Source organism: Artemia sp. Qi Xiang Cuo, chromosome 20 (genome assembly GCF_049724085.1).
Source record: "Artemia sp. Qi Xiang Cuo chromosome 20, ASM4972408v1, whole genome shotgun sequence".
In the NCBI taxonomy this organism is placed as follows: Eukaryota; Metazoa; Arthropoda; class Branchiopoda; order Anostraca; family Artemiidae; genus Artemia; species Artemia sp. Qi Xiang Cuo.
Genome location: NC_142813.1, coordinates 25,034,319 through 25,054,432, shown reverse-complemented (window position 1 = coordinate 25,054,432; position 20,114 = coordinate 25,034,319). Strand labels below are relative to the sequence as shown.

General features: G+C 34.9%; 1 protein-coding gene across 2 annotated transcripts in view; it reads right to left on the bottom strand.

Annotated features, from left to right (window-relative positions):
* The window catches only part of LOC148940035 (cold shock domain-containing protein CG9705-like), a 35,721-nt gene extending 19,341 nt beyond the window's left edge, over positions 1 to 16,380 (bottom strand). Inside the window, exon 1 of one of the 2 annotated variants that reach the window (XM_089105858.1) lies at positions 16,296 to 16,380. Coding sequence is in view for 1 of the 2 variants with exons in the window: in XM_089105857.1 (XP_088961983.1) it covers positions 10,540 to 10,563 (24 nt within the window). In the remaining variant the exon portion in view is untranslated. Of the gene's footprint in view, positions 1 to 10,539; positions 10,643 to 16,295 lie in introns of those variants that run through there. The other variant, XM_089105857.1, reaches the window with a different exon arrangement.
* Between the last annotated feature and the right edge of the window lie 3,734 nt (positions 16,381 to 20,114).

Below are 20,114 nucleotides of genomic sequence, written 5' to 3'. Positions count from 1 at the left end.
CTGGTAATAAATAATGTAAATATTGCGTGCTCTACTCCAGACAATCAGTTTGGTTTCAAGGCTGGTCACACTGACAAATATGTCCCCACTATAACTGTGAATACAATCATTAGACAGAGGGAAAAGTGGCCTCCAAGCAAAGAGTGAAGTGGGCTCTATATATTGTTTTTCCCCAGGCTACTTCATACAAGCAAGGCTCCTAAATGAAGGCTCATTTGACTAAAACTGAAATTCAGTGCCACTTTTAAACATCCAAAAGTGATTGGAGGACAACCAGTCCATTGCCCTTTTTAGATGCCCCCTCAACACTGATCAAAATTTTGCGATAGATAGTTTGATCTAAATTTTGCAATAGATATTTTGTTCAAAATAGTCAAAAGGTCCACTAACTTTCCTCTGGGATAGTTAGATATGACCCCCACACCCCTTAGGGAAAGAGATGTAAATTATGCAATTTGCCTATTGCTTAGACATACCATTTATGGTTGGGAAAGAGGGAGATTTTTAATCCTAGGCATGTCCAAAAAGGCTAAAACTTCAGGGAGTTTTGATCAAGATGGATTATGTAGCAGACTCCTGACGCAAAATGAAGATACCTATGCAGTTTGGTGAATATTGAGGACATAGCAGCAGTGCTAAATTTATAGGACCTGAAAACTTGTGTGCAAAAACTTTCAACTTTATATTAGATACATTATATGCCAAACTCCAAAAGGCTTCATAACAGATTTGGATTTTTTGAAGTTATTAAAGGACTGGAAGCCTCAAAAGTCACAAATAATGCAAGTGAGCTACTGAGTTTTTACCCTGACAATCTTCAGTCTATGATTGTATATTAATAAATGCACTTAAAACCCTTCTTGGTATGAAATACTGATGAAGAAAAAAAAAGTATGACTTTAACTGACGTTATCAAGGTTTTGTGTTATTTTGATACAGTTGACATGTATCCAAACATTGACATTGCCTTAAGAATGGTTCTTAGTATGCCTGCCACAAACTTCACAGGAGAAAGATCCTCCTCCACCTTTTGGGGGTGAAGAACTACTTAAGATCTTCAATCAGCTATGACAGATTGACATTATTACCCCTGCTCACTATTGAGGAAGACTGATTCAAGAGATGCCATACAATGACATCCTATACACCTTTGCACAAAAAAAGGAAAGAGGAAGCCTTTATTAATTGGCTTTGAAGAAAAACAGTCCTACTTACAAAATAATGTACAATGTGGACATGTATCTATTTGTTGCTATCTATTAATGGATTAAACTTATTTCCAATACCTTGTTGGTTTATTTAATTTACTGCATACCCCCAAAGTACAAATATTTGATTTTCAAATTATTACCATGAGTGATGTTATTTTGCAATATAAAAGATATTTTTTTTTTATGTAAAATTGACCCTCTCTCCTATGGTGTGAATACAGAGCAGCAAAACCGCTTGGGGTAGAAGCGTCAAAGCTTTAAACCTGGCCCTGGATCAGAATCTGCATATATTAAACTGTCAATCTACAATCTACATTATATTAGTTCTTTTCAGCAATCTTGGTTATTATGGCGATTTTCTTTTTTTTTTTGTTGATATTATAAAAAAAAACTTTTTTGCATGCTGACCAATGGTCTGTGTTACACAGGCACAAATCTCCTAATTCAATGACTTAGGCCAGGATTGCAATGTGTGGTTGGGGGCAAATCATCCAACACTCTAACACTTTCTGTGTCTTTCCCCCAGGTTTCTCCAGATACCCATTTAGAGTTGGGTCAACTCTGGTTGAGCTTACACGGTCTAACCATTGACCCCATTCCAAACCAAATAACGAGCAACACCAGGACTCAAACCCCTGACCTCAGGATTTCAATCCTGGAGTGATAACCACTCGGCTATGATGACTCTTGATATTAAAAAAATGTTGATATTATGACAAACAAAAACACAAAAATCAAAATAAAATTATTTTCAGTAAAGCAAAAATGACATTATGTCTTTAGAAAACATAGGGTGCGTTACATCTACTCCTGTTTGTAGTAATTTATGTTCGTTTTAAGTTTGACTTGATTATTTATTGTAGTTTCTATTTATTTTTGGTATCATCTATTTATTCATAATGATTTATACTGCTTTTACACTTTAATCATTATTTCACTTTATTTCTGCTCATCTTTGATCTAATATAGCTATTTATTTATCTCTGAAAAATTCTTTTATGTGGAAGTTTTTTCAATAATCTGAAAAAAAATCGAGGTCTTAATAGCTCTGTTGTGAGGGTATCCAAATATGTGTATTTGCAACCGAAAGTTACAATAAAAGTGTCTAATCTTAACAATTTCATATTAAGCAAAGCCTCAATTAAACTGCAGAAGGGTATCTGCCAACGATCCATAACAACACCCTCCCCCCTTATAATAAGTACCAGGAGATCAAGCTCTGCTCTGTCCCTGGTACTTGGCACATGGCAGGCTTGTATATATGTGAGTCTCACTATTGCTTGTCTTCTAACCGCAGATTCATGTGAACTTCTTTCCCAGCTTGTTCCATAGTAACTATTTTTCTTTCAAATACATTGTAACATAATTCAGTAACAAGGTGTGTTCCATTGTGCATACCCTCTGAAATATCTAAATTATGAATTAGTATAATTATCGTGTTATTCTTTAGTTCTAAGTCATGGGTTGGCAAAGCAGAAATTTAAATTAAATTAGTAAACTTGCGTGAATTCATTTCCTCCTTTCTGCTTATCCTTCACGGAACCATAATTTTTATAGGATTTATATTCCCCTGGGAGGCATTGACAACCTTAAAATTAATTTTAGTTACTTCTTTGTTGAGTGGCTTTAAAATAAAGCATTCCATCATCCCATATTAATTTTGATTTGCAAGGCAATTTCCAGGTGCTTCTTCAATTAAATTACCGCTCTAGACTACAACATCAGATAATTTGATCTGATTGAAGTCACTTTTTAGAAGATTAATTTAAAAAGAGATTCCAAAAAATAAGTTTTTCCATGAATAGTAAAGGGCCATATTAAACTTAAGACCAGTAGAAATAAATTCATGTAATAATTACAACTCAAAACGACCAGAAATTACTATTAAACAATAAAGGAAGCTCAAAACAATCAAAAATTAAATAAACAATCATAGCAAACAAACATTGAAAAGGTACTAATATAAATGAATAAATACATCTTAAAAGAATCAAAACTTAAATTGAATATTTAAATCAAACTTAGAACAAAAAAATATCACTATAAACAAAAGATTGGCTACTGCCTCTTTTCCAAAGTGTAAAAGTCTAACTAATGCCTACTGCATCATTTGCACTTTGATGAAAACATATCATATTACAAATACTTTCTTTTGTGCTTACAGCATTGAAAATAAAATTAAACTGAATATATGACACATAATAATATTAAATAATAAAAGCTCAACAGTAAAAAAAAAATATTTCATTGTAATTCTTGTTTTTATTTTCAAAGTTGTATTGACTTATTATAGGTACTTATTTCTTCTAGTCTTAAGTTTAATGTGGCTCTTTACTATTTTTTTTAACAAATTCTTTTTCAGGAGTTTTTTAAAAATTAATTTCTGTTTGTTTTTGATTGCCAAAGTTCCAAGATTTTCAACATTTCTCATTTCAATATAATTTATTTTTTCAACATCAAACTTCCATCAAAGCATCAAAGTGACTTTTTTCAACAGTAAAGTTTCGAAGTTCAACACCCCCTTAATATTCCTGAAAGCAGTCATAAATAGATGTAGTAGTAGTTACAATAGTAGTAGTGGCCCTGAAAGTTTCAAGTTAATACCCTTACTGGTTCCTAAAACATTACAGATAAGCCTTATTGATAACTTGGCTTCATATAGTATCTTTGATTTAGCTCAACAAATACCTCAAATTTTCCAAAAATTTTGCCTCAATGCCTGTAGCCTTTTTGGACACATCAAGGATCAATCATTCCCTCCCCCATCTCTTAATGATAAATTCTGCGTGTAAAAAATGGACAAATTGCATAATTTTCATTCCTTGTCTTAGGGACTGTGGAGCATAGCATCCCCAGAGGCTTAGCTATTAGACCTTGTTACTTTGTTGAATAAAATGTTTCTTTTAAGATCTCTATCAGTCTTAAGCAGAGAATCTAAAAGGGCAAGAGGGGTGGCTGCCTATCCTTTCTTTTTCAACATACCTTTAAAGTTTCAGCGTAACACCCTTAGCCGCTCCTTAGATATTGTTGTTGTGTTCTTTCAAAAACCATCCTGGACATAACATGCTTTGATATGTTCGACTTCCCCCTCAGCATTTTCTAAACGTTTTACCTTAACATTCTTAGCCTTTTTAGAGACTGAGGTTCAAACATGCCACCTTTCCCCATTAGCCAACCTTGCACATAAACAATGGGCGATATATGTAACTTAAAACCCTATCCCCAGGGGGTGTGGGGGTTAAGTCAACCCTGGAGGTATAGTTAGTTAATTTTACTGACTATTTTCAACAAGATGACTATTCCAAGATCTTGATCAGATATCTTTGGAGGGAGGGCAGAAAAAAGGGGATGGGTGGGGACTTGTTGCCCTTTGACCACTTTTTAACATCTTCCTCAACATGCTCTGAAAGTTTAAACTTAATGCCCTCAGTTGTTTTTGTGATATTGCAGATACTCATTTTTAATAAACAGGATACACACAGTATCTTTAGAATTAGTTTAACATGCCCCTCAATATTTCCCAAAGTTTCAACTTAATACCCATAGCCTTTTTGAACACTCCTAGAATAAAAAATTCCTCAGTTTTCCTAATGATTAATCCTGCATGTAAAAAAGGACAAACTGCATAATGTACAATCCTTATCCTGGGCTGTGGGGGGGGGGCATTGCATCCCCAGCAGGATATTTACTAGACATTTGACAGTTTTGAACAAGATTGCAAATTTTCGAAATTTTCATCACTGATGAGGGCAGGGAGCATCTAAAAGGGCAAGAGGTCTGGTTACCCTCTGATAGCTCTTCCATCCACTGAAGTTTTTGACTTAATACCCACAGCCGTTCCTTAGATATTGATGATACATCCTTCTGACAATCAACATGCACATAGCTGTTTCATTGTCTTCAGAGTCCTTTCTCCAAAGCTTTGGAGGATTATATCACCCTCGTAGGCATATTTATTGGAGTTTTGACTATCTTAAACATGATGTCTATTTCATAATTTTGATCAAATGTTTTTGGAGGGATTGCAACTAAAAAGGCATGGGAGCAAGGGCACCGGCAGAAAATTTTCCCGGGGGGGGAGGGCAAACGCCAAAATGTCAGTGGTGGTTGGGTGACAGGGAATATATTTCAGAAATTTTTTTCATAGGAGTAAGTTTATTTTTAAATACTTTTAGGAGAAAACTCAAATAAAAAGAGCTATTAAATTGCATGTAAAATGAAACAAAATACACTCTCCCCCCCCCCAAAAAAAAAACAAGCAATCTTATTGAAAATCTCTTTATTAGATACATCATATCAGAGAACCCTAATGTAGAGGTTTCAAGCTAAAATCTTCCAAATGTGGAATTTCGCTTCTTTTTCAGAAGAAACATTGTCGATGTATGTTTATTCGTTCTGTTGTTTCCCAAGGGCGATTGTATCAAACAGTTTGCAGTAACAAAATGTAAGCAAGGAGTGACCTGGCTCAATAGTAACCGAAACTCTAAAAAACAGAATTTCGATACCGTACCAATAGATACATAAAAAAAATCAGATTTTTATGCTGGTTTCAAATATATAAGCTTCATCAAGTTTAGTTGTGCCCATCAAAAGCTATGCACCTGAGAAAATTTGCCTGATTTTCGAAAGAAGGAAGAAACACCCCCTAAAAGTAATAGAACCTTAATGAAAATCACACCATCAGATTCAGTTTACAGGAGAACCCTACTGTAGAGGTTTCAAGCTCCTATCTGCAAAAATGTGGAATTCTGTATTTTTTTAGAAGAAAGATCACAGATGCGTGTTAATTTGTTTTTTGTTTTTTTCCCCATGGGTGATTGTTTCAACACAGTGGTCCTAGAATATTGCAGGAGGGCTCATTTAAACTGAAATTAAAAGTTCTAGTGCGCTTTTAAGTGACAAAAAAATGGAGGGCAACTAGGCCCCCTCCATTGCTCATTTTTTCCCCAAAGTCACCTGATCAAAATTTTGAGATAGCCATTTTGTTCAGCACGGTCGAAAAACATAATAACTATGTCTTTGAGGATGACTTAATCCCCCACAGTTCCCAAGGGAAGGGCTGCAAGTTATGAACTTGGCCCAATGTTTACATATAGTATTGGTTATTGGGTTTATGCGGGAGGATCTTTCCATGGAGGAAGTTTTCATGGGGGAAGGGACATTGCTATGAAGGGGGCGCCGGATTCCCAGCATTATTTTAAATAAAACGATTAGAAATTAAATTGAGAGAACAAATTTTTCAACTGAAAGTAAGGAGCAACATCAAAACTTAAAATGAACAGAAATTATTACATATATGATTGGGTTCGCCCCCTAGCCAATATGGTACCTCACTCTTTATTCTAAAGTTTTTTTTACTACTTTCATAAGAGCTATTTATTCTAATTAACTGCCTTTGTGATTAAGGGGTCATTTTTAAAGAATTAGAACAAAATTCGAACTTTAGCATAAAGAGCTAGGTATTGAATAGGGGACGAACCCCCCTAATATACGTAATAAAAATATACAAATATAGAAGTTCGTTACGTAAGTTAATTCGTAAGTTACATAAATTTATTACTAATAAAAACGTTCTTAAATAAAATTAAACAACTTTCGAGAAAGCCATTTAGCCGAAAAAAAGTAAAATTAATATGCAAATTTCGTTTTAATTATTCATGTACGGTGAGCCAAAATCAAAACCTGCATTAATGTAAAACGTTCAGAAATTAAATAAAAAAACAAGTTTTTTTTTTTACTGAAATTAAGGAGTGACATTAAAATTTAAAACGAACAGAAATTATTCCGTATATGAAAGGGATTGTCCCCTCCTCAATGTCTCACTCTTTACGCTAAAGTTTGACTCTGTCTCACAACTCTATTTTTTAAAACAATAAAAAACTTTAGCGTAAAGTGGGAGGCGTCGAACAGGGGACAGCCCCTTTCATATACGGAATAATTTCTGTTCGTTTTAAGTTTTAATGTTGCTCTTTACTTTCAGTAAAAAAAAGAACTTTTTTTTTATTTAATCAAATTGAAGGTCCAAGATAATTGGGAGGGAGCTCATTCAAACGTAAACTTAAAGCTCCTTTTTAAGTGACCATAAAGATTCGACCAGGGAAAAATCTTGTTCTCTTGCTATTTTAGGGCACAAAGCTACAACTTTACCCCAAAGAAGATGAATTTGCAATCAATTTAAAATTCTGAAAAGCTAAATGATTTAAAAGTATGAATAACTATAGTTAAGGCCTGCCAGTTGTAAAAAAGTACTGCCCAAAAAGGGTAGCACTTAAGTCATCGAAGTTAATTTGCTTTATTTCTAGTGAAAATATGCTATGTTTGGTGATCTTTAATTGCGTATCAGCTATAATGAGGGAGGGTTAGTTATTGTTTAGGTGGGGATATAGTAGATACCTAAAGAAGTACATTTTAATGGACAAACTGCTTACTCTTCACGAGGCTTCAGATGAATGTTGAAAGAGATAGAGGGGAGAAGGAATTAATTAAATTGTTTCTCTATGCAGCTAAAATGTTACATTCCAAAATAAAAAAGAGTTTTTCAACTGAAAGCAAGGAACAGATTTGAAACATATTTGAACATATTATTTTTTACATGAAGGAGACTGTCTCCTCCTTAGCTCCTTACTCTTTACTGTGAAGTTTGGCTTTTTTCCAAATTTTCCCAGAAATTTGCAATTGGAAAGATAAGATTTTTCAAAGCACTAAAAATACTTTTGTTTAATGAGCAAGTTGTTGAAAGGGGACAGTCCCCCTTATATACATAGTACATTGCATTTGTTTTAAGTTTTAAACTTGCTCCTTATTTTAGTTGAAAACCCTTTTCTATTTGTTTAATTACATCTCATGAAAATGTAGAGTTTTATGAATGCAGTGCTTTTGGTAACGCAGAAAAACGATCTATATTCAATGATCTCTGTTTGGATTTTGAGGGGTAATCAAACAGTTTGTGGTAATGAAATGTAAGCACAGAGCAACCTGGCACAATATCAACCAAAACTCTAAAAAACTAAATTTTGACAGCAATTGATACATCAAAAGAATTGGCTTATTATACTGATTCCGAATATGTAAGCGTAATTAAGTTTAGTCTTACCCATCAAAAAGCCACGAGCCTGAAAAATTTTGTCTGATTTTCTAAAAAAGGGGGAAGACCCCCTCCCCCCAAAGTCATATAATTTTAATGAAAATTACACCATCAGATTCAGCGTATCCAAGAAAACTCCTGTAGAGGTTTCAAGCTCCTATCTACAAAAAATGGAATTTTGTAATTTTTGCCAGAAGAAAGATCACAGATATGTGTTTATTTGTTTGTTTTGTTTTTCCCCAGGGGTGATCGTATTGACTCACTGGGCCTAGACTGTTGAGAGAGGGCTCATTCTATTGGAAATGAAAGGTTCTAGTGCCTTTTTTAAGTGACCAAAACAATTGGAGTGCCCCACACTACCTTATTCCCAAAATTTTGAGATAGCTTTTTTCTTCAGCATAGTTGAAAGGCACAATAACTATGTCTTTAGAGATAAAATGACCCCCTACAGCCCCTGGGGAAAGGTTTTCAAGTTATCAAGTTTACCCATGGTTTTATTTGTTATTGGGAATATGCATCCATTTTTCGGGTGGGGAGGGGAGGAAGAATTTTCTGCTGGGAGGATTTTACACGGAGAGAATTTTCAATGGAGAGGGAAGTTTCCAGGGGGTGAGATTTTCAGGGGAAATTTTACACTTGGTAAATTTGTCAGAATTCCTATACAAATTTTTTTTATATGTCTTGCTTTTTCTTTACCAATTCAATTGTAGGCATGGAGATGTTAAGGGTAATTATCCAGGGTGAATTTTCGCCAGGATTGAATTGCCCAGAGGATATTTCTGTAAGGAGGGGGATTTTTCCATGGATGTAGAGCCAGGTATCCTGGCGATATTAAAAAAACGATCAGAAATTAAATAAAAAACAAGTTTTTTCAACTGAAAGTAAGGAGCAACATTAAAATTTAAAACAAACAGAGATTATTACACATATGAGGGGGTTGCCCCCTCCTCGACCCCTTGTTCTTTACACTAAAGTTTAAATTTGGTGCCAATTCTTTAAAAACAACTCCTGAAACACAATGGTCAATTAATTAGAACAATAAGTAACTTTTTTAAAGTACCAAAAAACTGTACCATGAAAAGCAAGGTATTGAGGAGGGGGCCAACCCCCCTCATATATGTAATAATTTCTGTTCGTTTTAAGTTTTAATGTTGCTCCTTACTTTCAGTCAAAAAAACTTTTTTATTTAATGAAGCTTACAACCATTTTTCTAAAGGCAATGAAGAAAGCATGTCAATTAAAGTGAAAGTATATAAAAATTGAAAAAGTAATCAATTCAAAAATTACACAAAACAACAGCCTACTTACAAAAACTAAAATATAAACCCCCAACATTCAGTTCTGTTGAGCAATGCCGAAGCGTTGGACGGATATTTTTTTTTAACAATATCAACAGTTTTGAGCTTGGTTATTAAACACCAAAATATTTAATGCCTTTAGACTCAATTGTTTATAAAAATTAATGCATAATCAAAGTAGTTTGTTCAAAGAAAAATATTAAAACTAAGATTTAAAAAATCAAATAATAATTCCTAATTCAATATTTCAAATTTAATTTTGAATACCAAAAACCAATATATTTGACACCTCTATACTTCATAACTGTAAAAAATTAAATTGTTTTCAAAGCGACAACTAGATAAATACAATCACTCCTGGAAAAGTAGATAAATGATAGTAAAACACAAAAACCATATATGTTCAGGGAGAAAATACAAAAATTCCCAGCATTCTGTTCAGGGAAAACATTTCTGATTATAGTGGCTTCATATATCAGCTCATGGGTAATCTTGCAATACAAGCAAAAGTTGACAACAATTTTTTTTTTACCCAAATTGCCCCTTATTAAGTTGTTTTCCTTGTGTTTTCTTTAATTATACAAACTTTCTTGTGCACTAATAACTGCACTATTTACTAATAAACAAATTCATATTTAGGATTGCCATAAATAACTGATTCTTTGATTTAGTGATATCAATAGTTAGGTTCTTACACTTTTGTTATAGGGTCAAAATCTATTGGCAGGCAGTCAACGATGGGACAACACACATTTTTTCCATATTCTGCCTTTTTTTGGTTTCCTTATAATTACTTTATAGACCCAAATTTCCTGCAGGGGGCCTCAAGGTCTTACCTTAATGGGCTTAGCCTTTTTGGATACACCCAGAGTCAAATATTCCCCCTTTCTTAATGATAAATCATGTATGTAAACAACAGGTAAATTGCATAATTTACAATCCTTACCCTGGGGCTATGGGGGCATGACATTCCTGGAAGTATCTAATAGATCTTTTGACTTGTTTGAACAAAATGACAATTCCAAAATTTTTATCAATGTTGAGCAGAGGAGGGAACCTAAAATGAGAAAGGAGGGAGAGTTGGTTACCCTAAAATCTCTCTTCAACATCTCTTAAACATACCTTGAAATTTCCAACTTAATACCCTCAATCATTCTTTAAATATTGCTGATATTCCTTTTTCACAACCAACAAGTACATGGTGCTTTGATTGTGTTTGGCCTCCCTCTCAACATTTCTTTAAAGTTTCACCTTAATACCCTAAGCCTTTTTGGAGACCCAGGATCAAACATGCCCTTTTCTCCAACAAAAATCCATATATATTGACAATGGGCAACTGCCTAACTTATAAAAATTGCCTAGAGAGGTGTCTCAACCCTGGAGTTATTTGGCATAGTTATTTGACCTTTGAGCTATTTTTAACAAAATTTCTATATCAAAATTTTGATCTGATGCATTTGGGAAAAAAGGGTGTGTGTGGGGGGGGGGCAGGCTGGTTGCTCTTCAATCACATTTTATTCTTAAATAGGGCACTGAAACTTTAAAAATCAAAGTTCATATGAGTACTCATGCATAAAAATCTTATATGTTAACAATTATCAACTTGCATAAATTAGAGCACTTGCCCCAGGGGCTAGGGGGTCAACCTTGGAAGCATAGTTATTTGGCCTTTAGGCTATTTTGAACAAAATGGTTCTCTCAAAATTTGGACTGGATGAATTTGGGGAAAATGGGTATCAGGGAAGGGGGGGGGGCTGGATTTCAAAACAAAAGCCCCTCCATAGTTTATAAAATCTACAAAAACCATATATATTAACAACGGGCAACATGCACACAAGTTACAGCCCTTGCCAGGCCTTACCAGGGGCTATGGGGGATTTATCAATCTCTTGAGTTATAGTTATTTGGCTTTTGGACTATTTTGAACAAAATGGCTAGATCAAAATTTTGATTAGGTGCATTTGGGGAAAAAAGGTGCCAGGAGGAGGGGCTGGTTACCTCTAAGCTCTTCTGATTCTTAAAAAACACTAGAACTTTCAATTCTCAAACAAACAAGCCTCCTCTAATGTTTACATGACCACCCTTTCATGTAAACATTATATGTTAATAATGAGCAACTAGCATAACTTATAGCCCTTGCTGCTGAGGGTTGGGAAGGGGGGTTACCAGAACCATAGTTATTAGACCTTCAGATTATTTAGAACAAAATGGCTGTCTCAAAATTTTGATAAGAAGCATTTGGAGAAAATGGCATGAAAAAGGGAGGCTGGTTGCCTTCTAATTACTTTTGAACCTTAAAAAGGGAACTAGAATTATTAATTTTAAGATGAATGAGCCTTCTCCAAAGTTTAGAAAACCACTCCTTCCATAAGAACCTTATATGTTAGCAATAGGAAAACTTGTATAGCTTACAACCCTTGCCCTGAGGCAAGGGTTGTAAGCTATACTTGTAGCCCCAATTTGGCATAATTATTTGATCTTTGAGCTATTTTGAACAAAATTGCTATCTCAAAATTTTGATCTGATGCATTTGGGGGAAAAAGGGTGTGTGTGTGCGTGGGGGGGGGGCAGGCTGGTTGCTCTTCAATAACATTTGATTCTGAAATAGGGCACTGAAACTTTAAAAATCAAAGATCATATGAGTACCCATGCATAAAAATCTTATATGTTAACAATTAGCAACTTGCATAAATTAGAGCACTTGAACTGGATGAATTTGGGGACTGGATGAATTTGGGGAAAACAGGCATCAGGGAGGGGGGGGGGGGCTGGATTTCAAAACAAAAGCCCCTCCATAGTTTATACAATCACAATCTATAAAAACAAACTACAAAAACATAGTTTATAAAATCTACAAAAACCACATATTAACAATGGGCAACTTGCACTCAAGTTACAGCCCTTACCCCAGGGGCTATGGGGGATTTATCAATCTCTTGAGTTATAGTCATTTGGCTTTTGGACTATTTTGAATAAAATGGCTATATCAAAATTTTCATTAGGTGCATTTGGGGAAAAAAGGTGCCAGGAGGAGGGGCTGGTTACCTCTAATCTCTTCTGGTTCTAAAAACACTAGACCTTTCAATTCCCAAACAAATAAGCCCTCTCTAATGTTTACATGACCACCCCTTCATGTAAACCTTACATGTTAATAATGAGCAACTAGCATAACTTATAGCCCTTGCTGCAGAGGGCTGGGAAGGGTGGTTACCAAAACCAGAACCATAGTTATTAGACCTTCAGATTATTTAGAACAAAATGGCTGTCTCAAAATTTTGATAAGAAGCATTTGGAGAAAAATGGCATGAAAAAGGGAGGCTGGTTGCCTTCTAATTACTTTTGAACCTTAAAAAGGGAACTAGAATTATTAATTTTAAGATGAATGAGCCTTCTCCAAAATTTAGAACCCCCCTTCCATAAGAACCTTATATGTTAGCAATAGGCAACTTGTATAGCTTACAACCCTTGCCCTAAGGCTGTGGGGGGTTTTGGCAACCCCAGAGGCATAGTCATTTGACCTTTGGACTATTTGAATAAAATGGCTGTCTCAAAATTTTGATTAAATGTATTTGGGGAAAAGAGGTGGGAGGCTAGGCCAGTACCTACTTGCCCTCTGATCTCTTTTGACTCTTAAAAAGGGTGGCTCTAGGGGGTCCTGGGAAGGTATTTTGAAGTACCTACCTCCACTCTTTCTCTCTCTAAAGGGTCCTGAAATTTGACTTGAAGTTATCAAGTATTTTGCAGTAGGTTGGATCAAGACATGGCTAATTGTAGAAAAGAGAAAAGCCAAGACAGATAGTCCAAGTACTTGAGAGGCAAGTGTTTAAATGGCTGCAGCATGGATAAATGGCAGGAGTAAGCATGACTCTCTTATTGGACACATACTTGTTTGTTAGTATTTGGAAAGGCATGGCTGCCTGGAGTCTCAGGCAGGTTGACCAAGAATTTAAAATTGACATAGGACCGTCAGATTGCCTGGAATGAGAAGCCAATACGGGACGCACGCCTATGGTCTTAAGAAGGTTGACCAAAAATTTATAATTGACATAGAACCATTAATTTGCTTCGTATAAGAGGCAAACAATCGTTTAAAGCCATCTTCAATTTCCAAATAGTATCTTTTTGTTGCCTAAGCTCAGCCCCACAAGTAGGATCTACTTGCCCTCTGATCTCTTTTGACTCTTAAAAAGGGCACTAGAACTTCTGATTTCCAATGAATGAGCCTCCTTTGAAGTTGATATAACCACCCTTTCTATAGGCCTATGAAGTTCCTTTGGGGAAAAAATAACAATAAAATGTTGAAGCTTTATGGCCTATACTAGCCTATAAGCAATGCTACAGTGTTGTCTCCAAGTTCTAGGGTGTAATTTGTGAATGCTTCCTGTTCAGGGTCAATGCATATATTCTTTAAAAAAAAATTGTTTAAATACTTTCAGAGCTGACCTTTTTCCTTATGGTAAAATTCTACTTTAGCTAATTTTGGTTATCTTGTAAAAGGGTTAGGTTAGGAAAATGAAACTTTCATGGATGGGTCTACAGGCTAAAGTATGTCACAGAAAGGTGTTTTGAAGTACCTACCTACACTCCTTCTCCCTCTAGGGGCTCCTGAAATTTACAGGCTAAAGTATGTCCTAGGAATGTATTTTGAAGTACCTACCTCTACTCTTTCTCCCTCTAGAGGGTCCTGAAATTTGCCTACATGACAGGTTGACTACCTATTGAAATTTTGACCAAACAACATTTTACCTTAATTTTCAAGTTATCATTTCCTTTTTCTCAGGCTTTAGTTCTGAAAATACAATTCCTGTTATCTGAGTAAAATTTTAAGCCAAATCAATGGTGTTTTTTTTTCAGAATTTAGGAAATGTATTTACATTTCTTTGAAACCTTACAAATTGGGATTGAGCAAAGTTGTGAAGCTGAAAACAATTGTGTTGTAGGCTACTTCATTTAAGCAGAAGATTTATTTTGCAAGGTTTCACTTTTATAACACAGATTTTTAAAGATCATGACCCTCTAGAGGGAGAAAGAGTAGAGGTAGGTAGCCTACTTCAAAGTACTTTCCCAGGACATTGTCTAGCCTGTAGACCCATACCTTAAAATTTTATTCTCCTAACCTAACCCCTTTCCAAGATAGCTGCTAAAATAGAATTTTACCTTCCTTATCAACAAATTAAGTGTATTACTACAGTTGCTTTGAAGTTGAACAGGTAACCACTGATGGAAAACACCTCCAGCAACTAAAATTTTCCCTCTAAATGACAAGTTTGGATTTGCAATAAGAAGGTTTTAATTTTTCTCAATTCCAATTTGGTAAGCCTAACAGACATCTACCACATGGCTAATATGGGAGTAAAGTTCATTTGTGATGCAAATGGATGTTACATTTAGATTGAGGATGCAATTTTAGGTATATAGCCTATTTGCACACTAGGGGGGTGGGGGTATATAGCCTATTCTATGAATAGCCTATAGAGGTTCTAAGAAATTCATGAATTTCTTAGAAAAACTAAAAAACAAGGATATAAGTGAAGATAAAGGCTCTCCCCCTGCAAAATGCATTAAATAGGATTATTCTGCATATTATGGAGTAAGAATTGTTTTCTTAATATGTTTCCTTATATCCAGCTGGACTCTTGGGCTTAAAATATTGGTTGGCCAGTTGGCTAATTTAAAGATTTGTATATATATATATACACTGTCAAATTAGCCATCTGGTGGTATCCTGCCTAACACAATAGGCCTATGAGGGTTTGAGTTTTACATAATTTTGCTCAATTGTGTAACCAGTTTTTTACCCTAGGCCTAGTTGTGTGATGGATATCCCTAATAGGCTACTTGTATTGGTAAAATTCTACTTTAGTTACTTTTACCAATCTTGGAAAGGGGTGAGGTTAGGAAATTGAAACTTTCAGGGATGGGTCTACAGGCTAAAGTATGTCCTGAGAAGGTATTTTGAAGTACCTACCTCCACTCCTTCTCCCTCTAGAGGGTCCTGAAAATTGCCTACATGACAGGTCTATACCTATTGAAGTTTTGACAAAACAATATTTTACCTTAATGTTCAGTTTTAAGATTCTTTTTCTCTGGCTTTAGTTCTGGAAATGTAATTCCTGTTTTTTAAGTAGTATTTTAAGACGTATCAATGTTAATTTTCAAAATTTAGGAAATGTATTTGCATATCTTTAAAACTCTATAAATCAGGATTGAGCAAAGTTTTGAAGCTGAAAACAATTTTGTTGGACTTTGTTTTAAGCAGAAGATCTAGGCTAGGCCTATATTACAAGGTTTCACTTTTATAACACACAGATTTTTAAAGATCATCAAAGGTCAGGACCCTCTAGAGGGAGAAGGAGTGGAGGTAGGTACTTCAAAATACCTTCCTGGGACATACTTTAGCCTGTAGCCTAGATCTATCCCTGAAAGTTTCATTTTCCTAACCAAACTCCTTTCCAAGATAGCCAAAAGTAGCTAAAGTAGAATTTTACCCTTTTATTTATTAGCATATCTCTTTTAGATGTAGCCAAGTCAGCAACAGCAAATTTAGGGCTACTGAGTTCTAGCCTCAGAAAATCAGAAAGTATAGGCTAGGCCTACTTCTATTTATTGGCCTTTTTCTAGTAGGGTAGGTCTAGACTATCCTTTGGCATGAAAGAGGTTACCCTGATGTTCTAAGTAAAGATGGCTTAATTCAAGACTTACCCCCTGAAAATTCCTTAATGAATAATTAAATTTGAATTTTGTAAGTTTATTTCTTCCTTAATGCGGAATGAAACTTAAGGGCTGGGCACACGTAGCTGATTTCGGAAACTTATTTCCAAATAAAAGCGCCGATTTTAAAAGAAATCGGCGTCGATTTGAGCTTGAAAAATTTTCTATTTTTCGGCACCGATTTACAATATCAGCGCTGATTTTCATCATCATCATCACAAAAAAATAAGGATACAAATAAATGGTCAGCCAGAGATGTCTGTGGTGAAAGACCCCGCTACTGAGCTGAGAACTAAGCTAAGATCAATCATGCAACTACTAATAAACTCCAGTTGACTATTTGTGTCAATGTTCTTGTGTTTTGAAATTCTCGCGCGATAAATTGTTCTTTCAACAATTTTTTTTTACCGCTATCGTTTGTCCCCCGATGCTCAAATCGGTTCCCAAAATCAGCTACGTGTGCCAAGCCCTTTACTGCAAAAACCATAGAAGCGTGTCAACTATCAGCCCACACAGTTGTGTTAGTCTAAAGGCCAGTAGGCATGTTACTTGTATCGCATGCAACTTCAATTAGCTGAACTCACCCTAATCAAGTGGCTCCGTTGCAAGGACACCGCAAACAATGGGTATTTTAAAAGTTTATATTAATACCGTATATTTGAGGAATTTAACCACGGTGGGCCTGGACTATCTTTTGAGACGGCAAAGTAAAAACAGAAAAGAAGGGAAAAGGAAAAATAGAATTAGAAAATCGTGGATACGCCTGCACGAAAAAGCGATATAATGTTGACAACCCCTTTCCTAAGTAAAAGGTGGGTAAATAAGATTTTTAGAAATGAGAAAATTGTTCAAACAACTACAAAAAATATTTGGCAGGAATATCGCAAAGTGGGCATATAGACCACTCCCTCCCTCGAACTAGGGAGTGAAAAACAGAAAGGAAAGAAAAAGAACAAAAATCTTACAAAAGAAAATAAATAATAATCATGCTTTCACTTTCAAAAGAAGTGAATTCAGCCAATAGTATGGCCAGTGGGTCCTCATCTAGACCCATCCCGGTAGGAAGAATGTTTTAAAGTTGCAAAGAGAGAAAGAACAAAAAAGGAAAAAAATGTAGCATAAGTATAGAGGATACACCTGGAAAAGTAAGTGGGGTTAGGCAAAAACGTATGAGGGTGATCAAAAAAGAGAAAAAGATGAAAAATAAAAGGAGAAGAGTTGTAAATTTTTACAGTAAAAAAAAACAAAGCACTTTGAGATTTTTTTCATAGTTTGAATTTGTTTAATTTCCTATGATTTCTGCAAAATGAGTCCAATTTAGTGAATGGTTCTGTTATCGGTTTTAGAATACATATCGGATGATTACATTGTAGGAAAATCTAAAGTGAATGTGTCTGGGTAAATGTAAGGAAAATGACTAACATGAAAAATCTGCATCATAACTTGAAATTCTCCATTCGACAAGGAAAAGTAAGTAGATTCCTGGAGCTTTTATTATGGTCTATTACTTCTTGATTTCAGATTATACTAAAGTGCACTTCCAGAGTAAAAATTTCGTATCACTAGTTTATTGATAATACACCTAGAAAGACAGTTGAGTTGTCTTCTAAATCAGTTTGTTATTTTTGTTAATGAATTTGTGGTTAGTAGAATAATCTTTCTTTGTTTTAGCTTTCGAATGTGTTTCAATTGTATGCTCAAAATTATCAATATAAATGCAGGCAAAATACAATTGAAAGTCTACAAATTACTCCTTTATTTTCTGCAGGACTTTTTAGCTCAAAGAAAATTATCCTCTTGTTTTTTTTTTTGTTTTTTTTGCATGGGTTTATTTTCAGTCGAGCGTTGGCTTTACATAATTTTACAAACACAGGAATTTTTGTTAACGAAGATACAAAGGCGTTTCCTGGACCAGTTGGTAGGTAATATTCGACCTATATCGATTAACGATAATATCGATATAAACGATAATATCGGCCGATATACCTGACTCTATCGATTGTCCAAAAAATTAAATGCAAGATTATACTACACTGCCTTGCGGAATGGAAATATTGGTTTTATTACATTTTCCCCAAAAACTTCAAGTAATTTTGGCAAATTATGAAAAATTAATCACTATTGTTCCTGGATGAAAAAGCCCTACGTCAATTACAAACGATCCAAATTACTAGCCTAATGAACGATCCTAATGAACACAGCTAAGGAGGTATTCAGGATTTTTGTTTGGGGGGGGGATATGCTCATTTTTATTAGATTTATGCGTGGCGGAAAAACATTTCTGGGTGGGGATGGAGTAAATCTCCCCTACCCCACACCCCTCTGGATACGGCCTTGGACACAGTACATGACTTCATTAAAAGGCCTCTTCCCAAAAGGTGGAGATATCTTGAAGCACGTTTTCAGTCTTAGAAAGACAATCAAGGACTCAAATCGGCCGTATTTGTTAATAGAAAAGCCATACCTTAGTTAGAAAGAACTTGAAATTAGTAGGAAAACGCATTTTGTATATCTATGATACATTACTATCATAGCGATGTATCATAGCATACCATTTTACAGTGATTGCCATTTGGAATTCTAAAGCTCTTGTCCAAAACTCTTTGAAGAGGGATTTTGAATTAAAATCAAGTATTTTGCTTTAGGCACCTAGCCACAGCTAATTGTAGGAAAAGCAAAGACAGATAGTCCGAGTGAGTGAGAGGCAAATCTGGGATAAGCCCATTTCAGGATTGTATAAAAATGATGTCATTTCATTTGTTGATAGATAAGTCTATTCATCATCCGTCCATACGTCATTCCGTGGGCAGAACTAAGGTAGATAGTCATTGAACTAAGGGATGAAAGATTGGATTGATTTTGGGTTGACACGTGACGGACTAGGTCCACTGGAATTGAAAGTAGTTTTGTCATTTTTCCACTTGTGTCCAATAGAAAAAAACCTGGCAATGATCTATCAGTTGTAAAATCACCCTGATTACAAAAAAATGGAATGTACTTAAAAGTAAATGAAAACTAATTAAAACTATTTAAATTATGAAAAGAATATGTAACATAAATCCTTTAGTTTTAGTGTGATACATATATATGTATTTCAGCTGTTCTTTGATGTTGAGGTCGTGAAAATAACTTAATCTACTTTAAAACTGAACCGACAATATAAGCAAATTCTACCGTGTCGGAACACTAGATTGCAGCACATTTTTAATCTTAGAGTGATAAATAAAAGTTTGTAATTTCTCTTTGATTAGATCAATATTTCCGGTAGTGATCGGGTACCGATACCTGGCACCAATTTGGGATAAACCTTTTTTTGCATCTATTTTTTTTTAATCCAAGGTAGACATAAGAACTAGTGGCAAAATATATAACTTGTGCTCTTTCATATATCTTGATTGTCCCCCATTGCTGTTAGCGTTACTTGGGTGTTTAGACTCTCGCAGGATGTTTCTAGTCCATTTTCAGCTTAAATATATTCTGGGACCTATGCCCCTTCCCGAACTTCGTCTATTTTTATCGTCTGATTTTTCTTCAATGGGAAAAAATAAAGTTTGCTTCATTTATTAAATGAACATAGTTTTTAAATTTAATTGCCTATGTTTCGTTATATATTTATTCCGAAATTTTTGTGCATGAAGTATAAATGAATAGTTTTATTTGAATAAAAAAAAATAAGGTTTTTTCGGAATAAAATTTTTTTTGCCATAAAGTGGGTCGCCAAATCGCAAAATCTCGTATTGATTGCTTTGTGAAAAATTTGGGAAACGCTGCTTTATTGAATTACAGTTGGTCAATTGTAGTGAGCTTAGT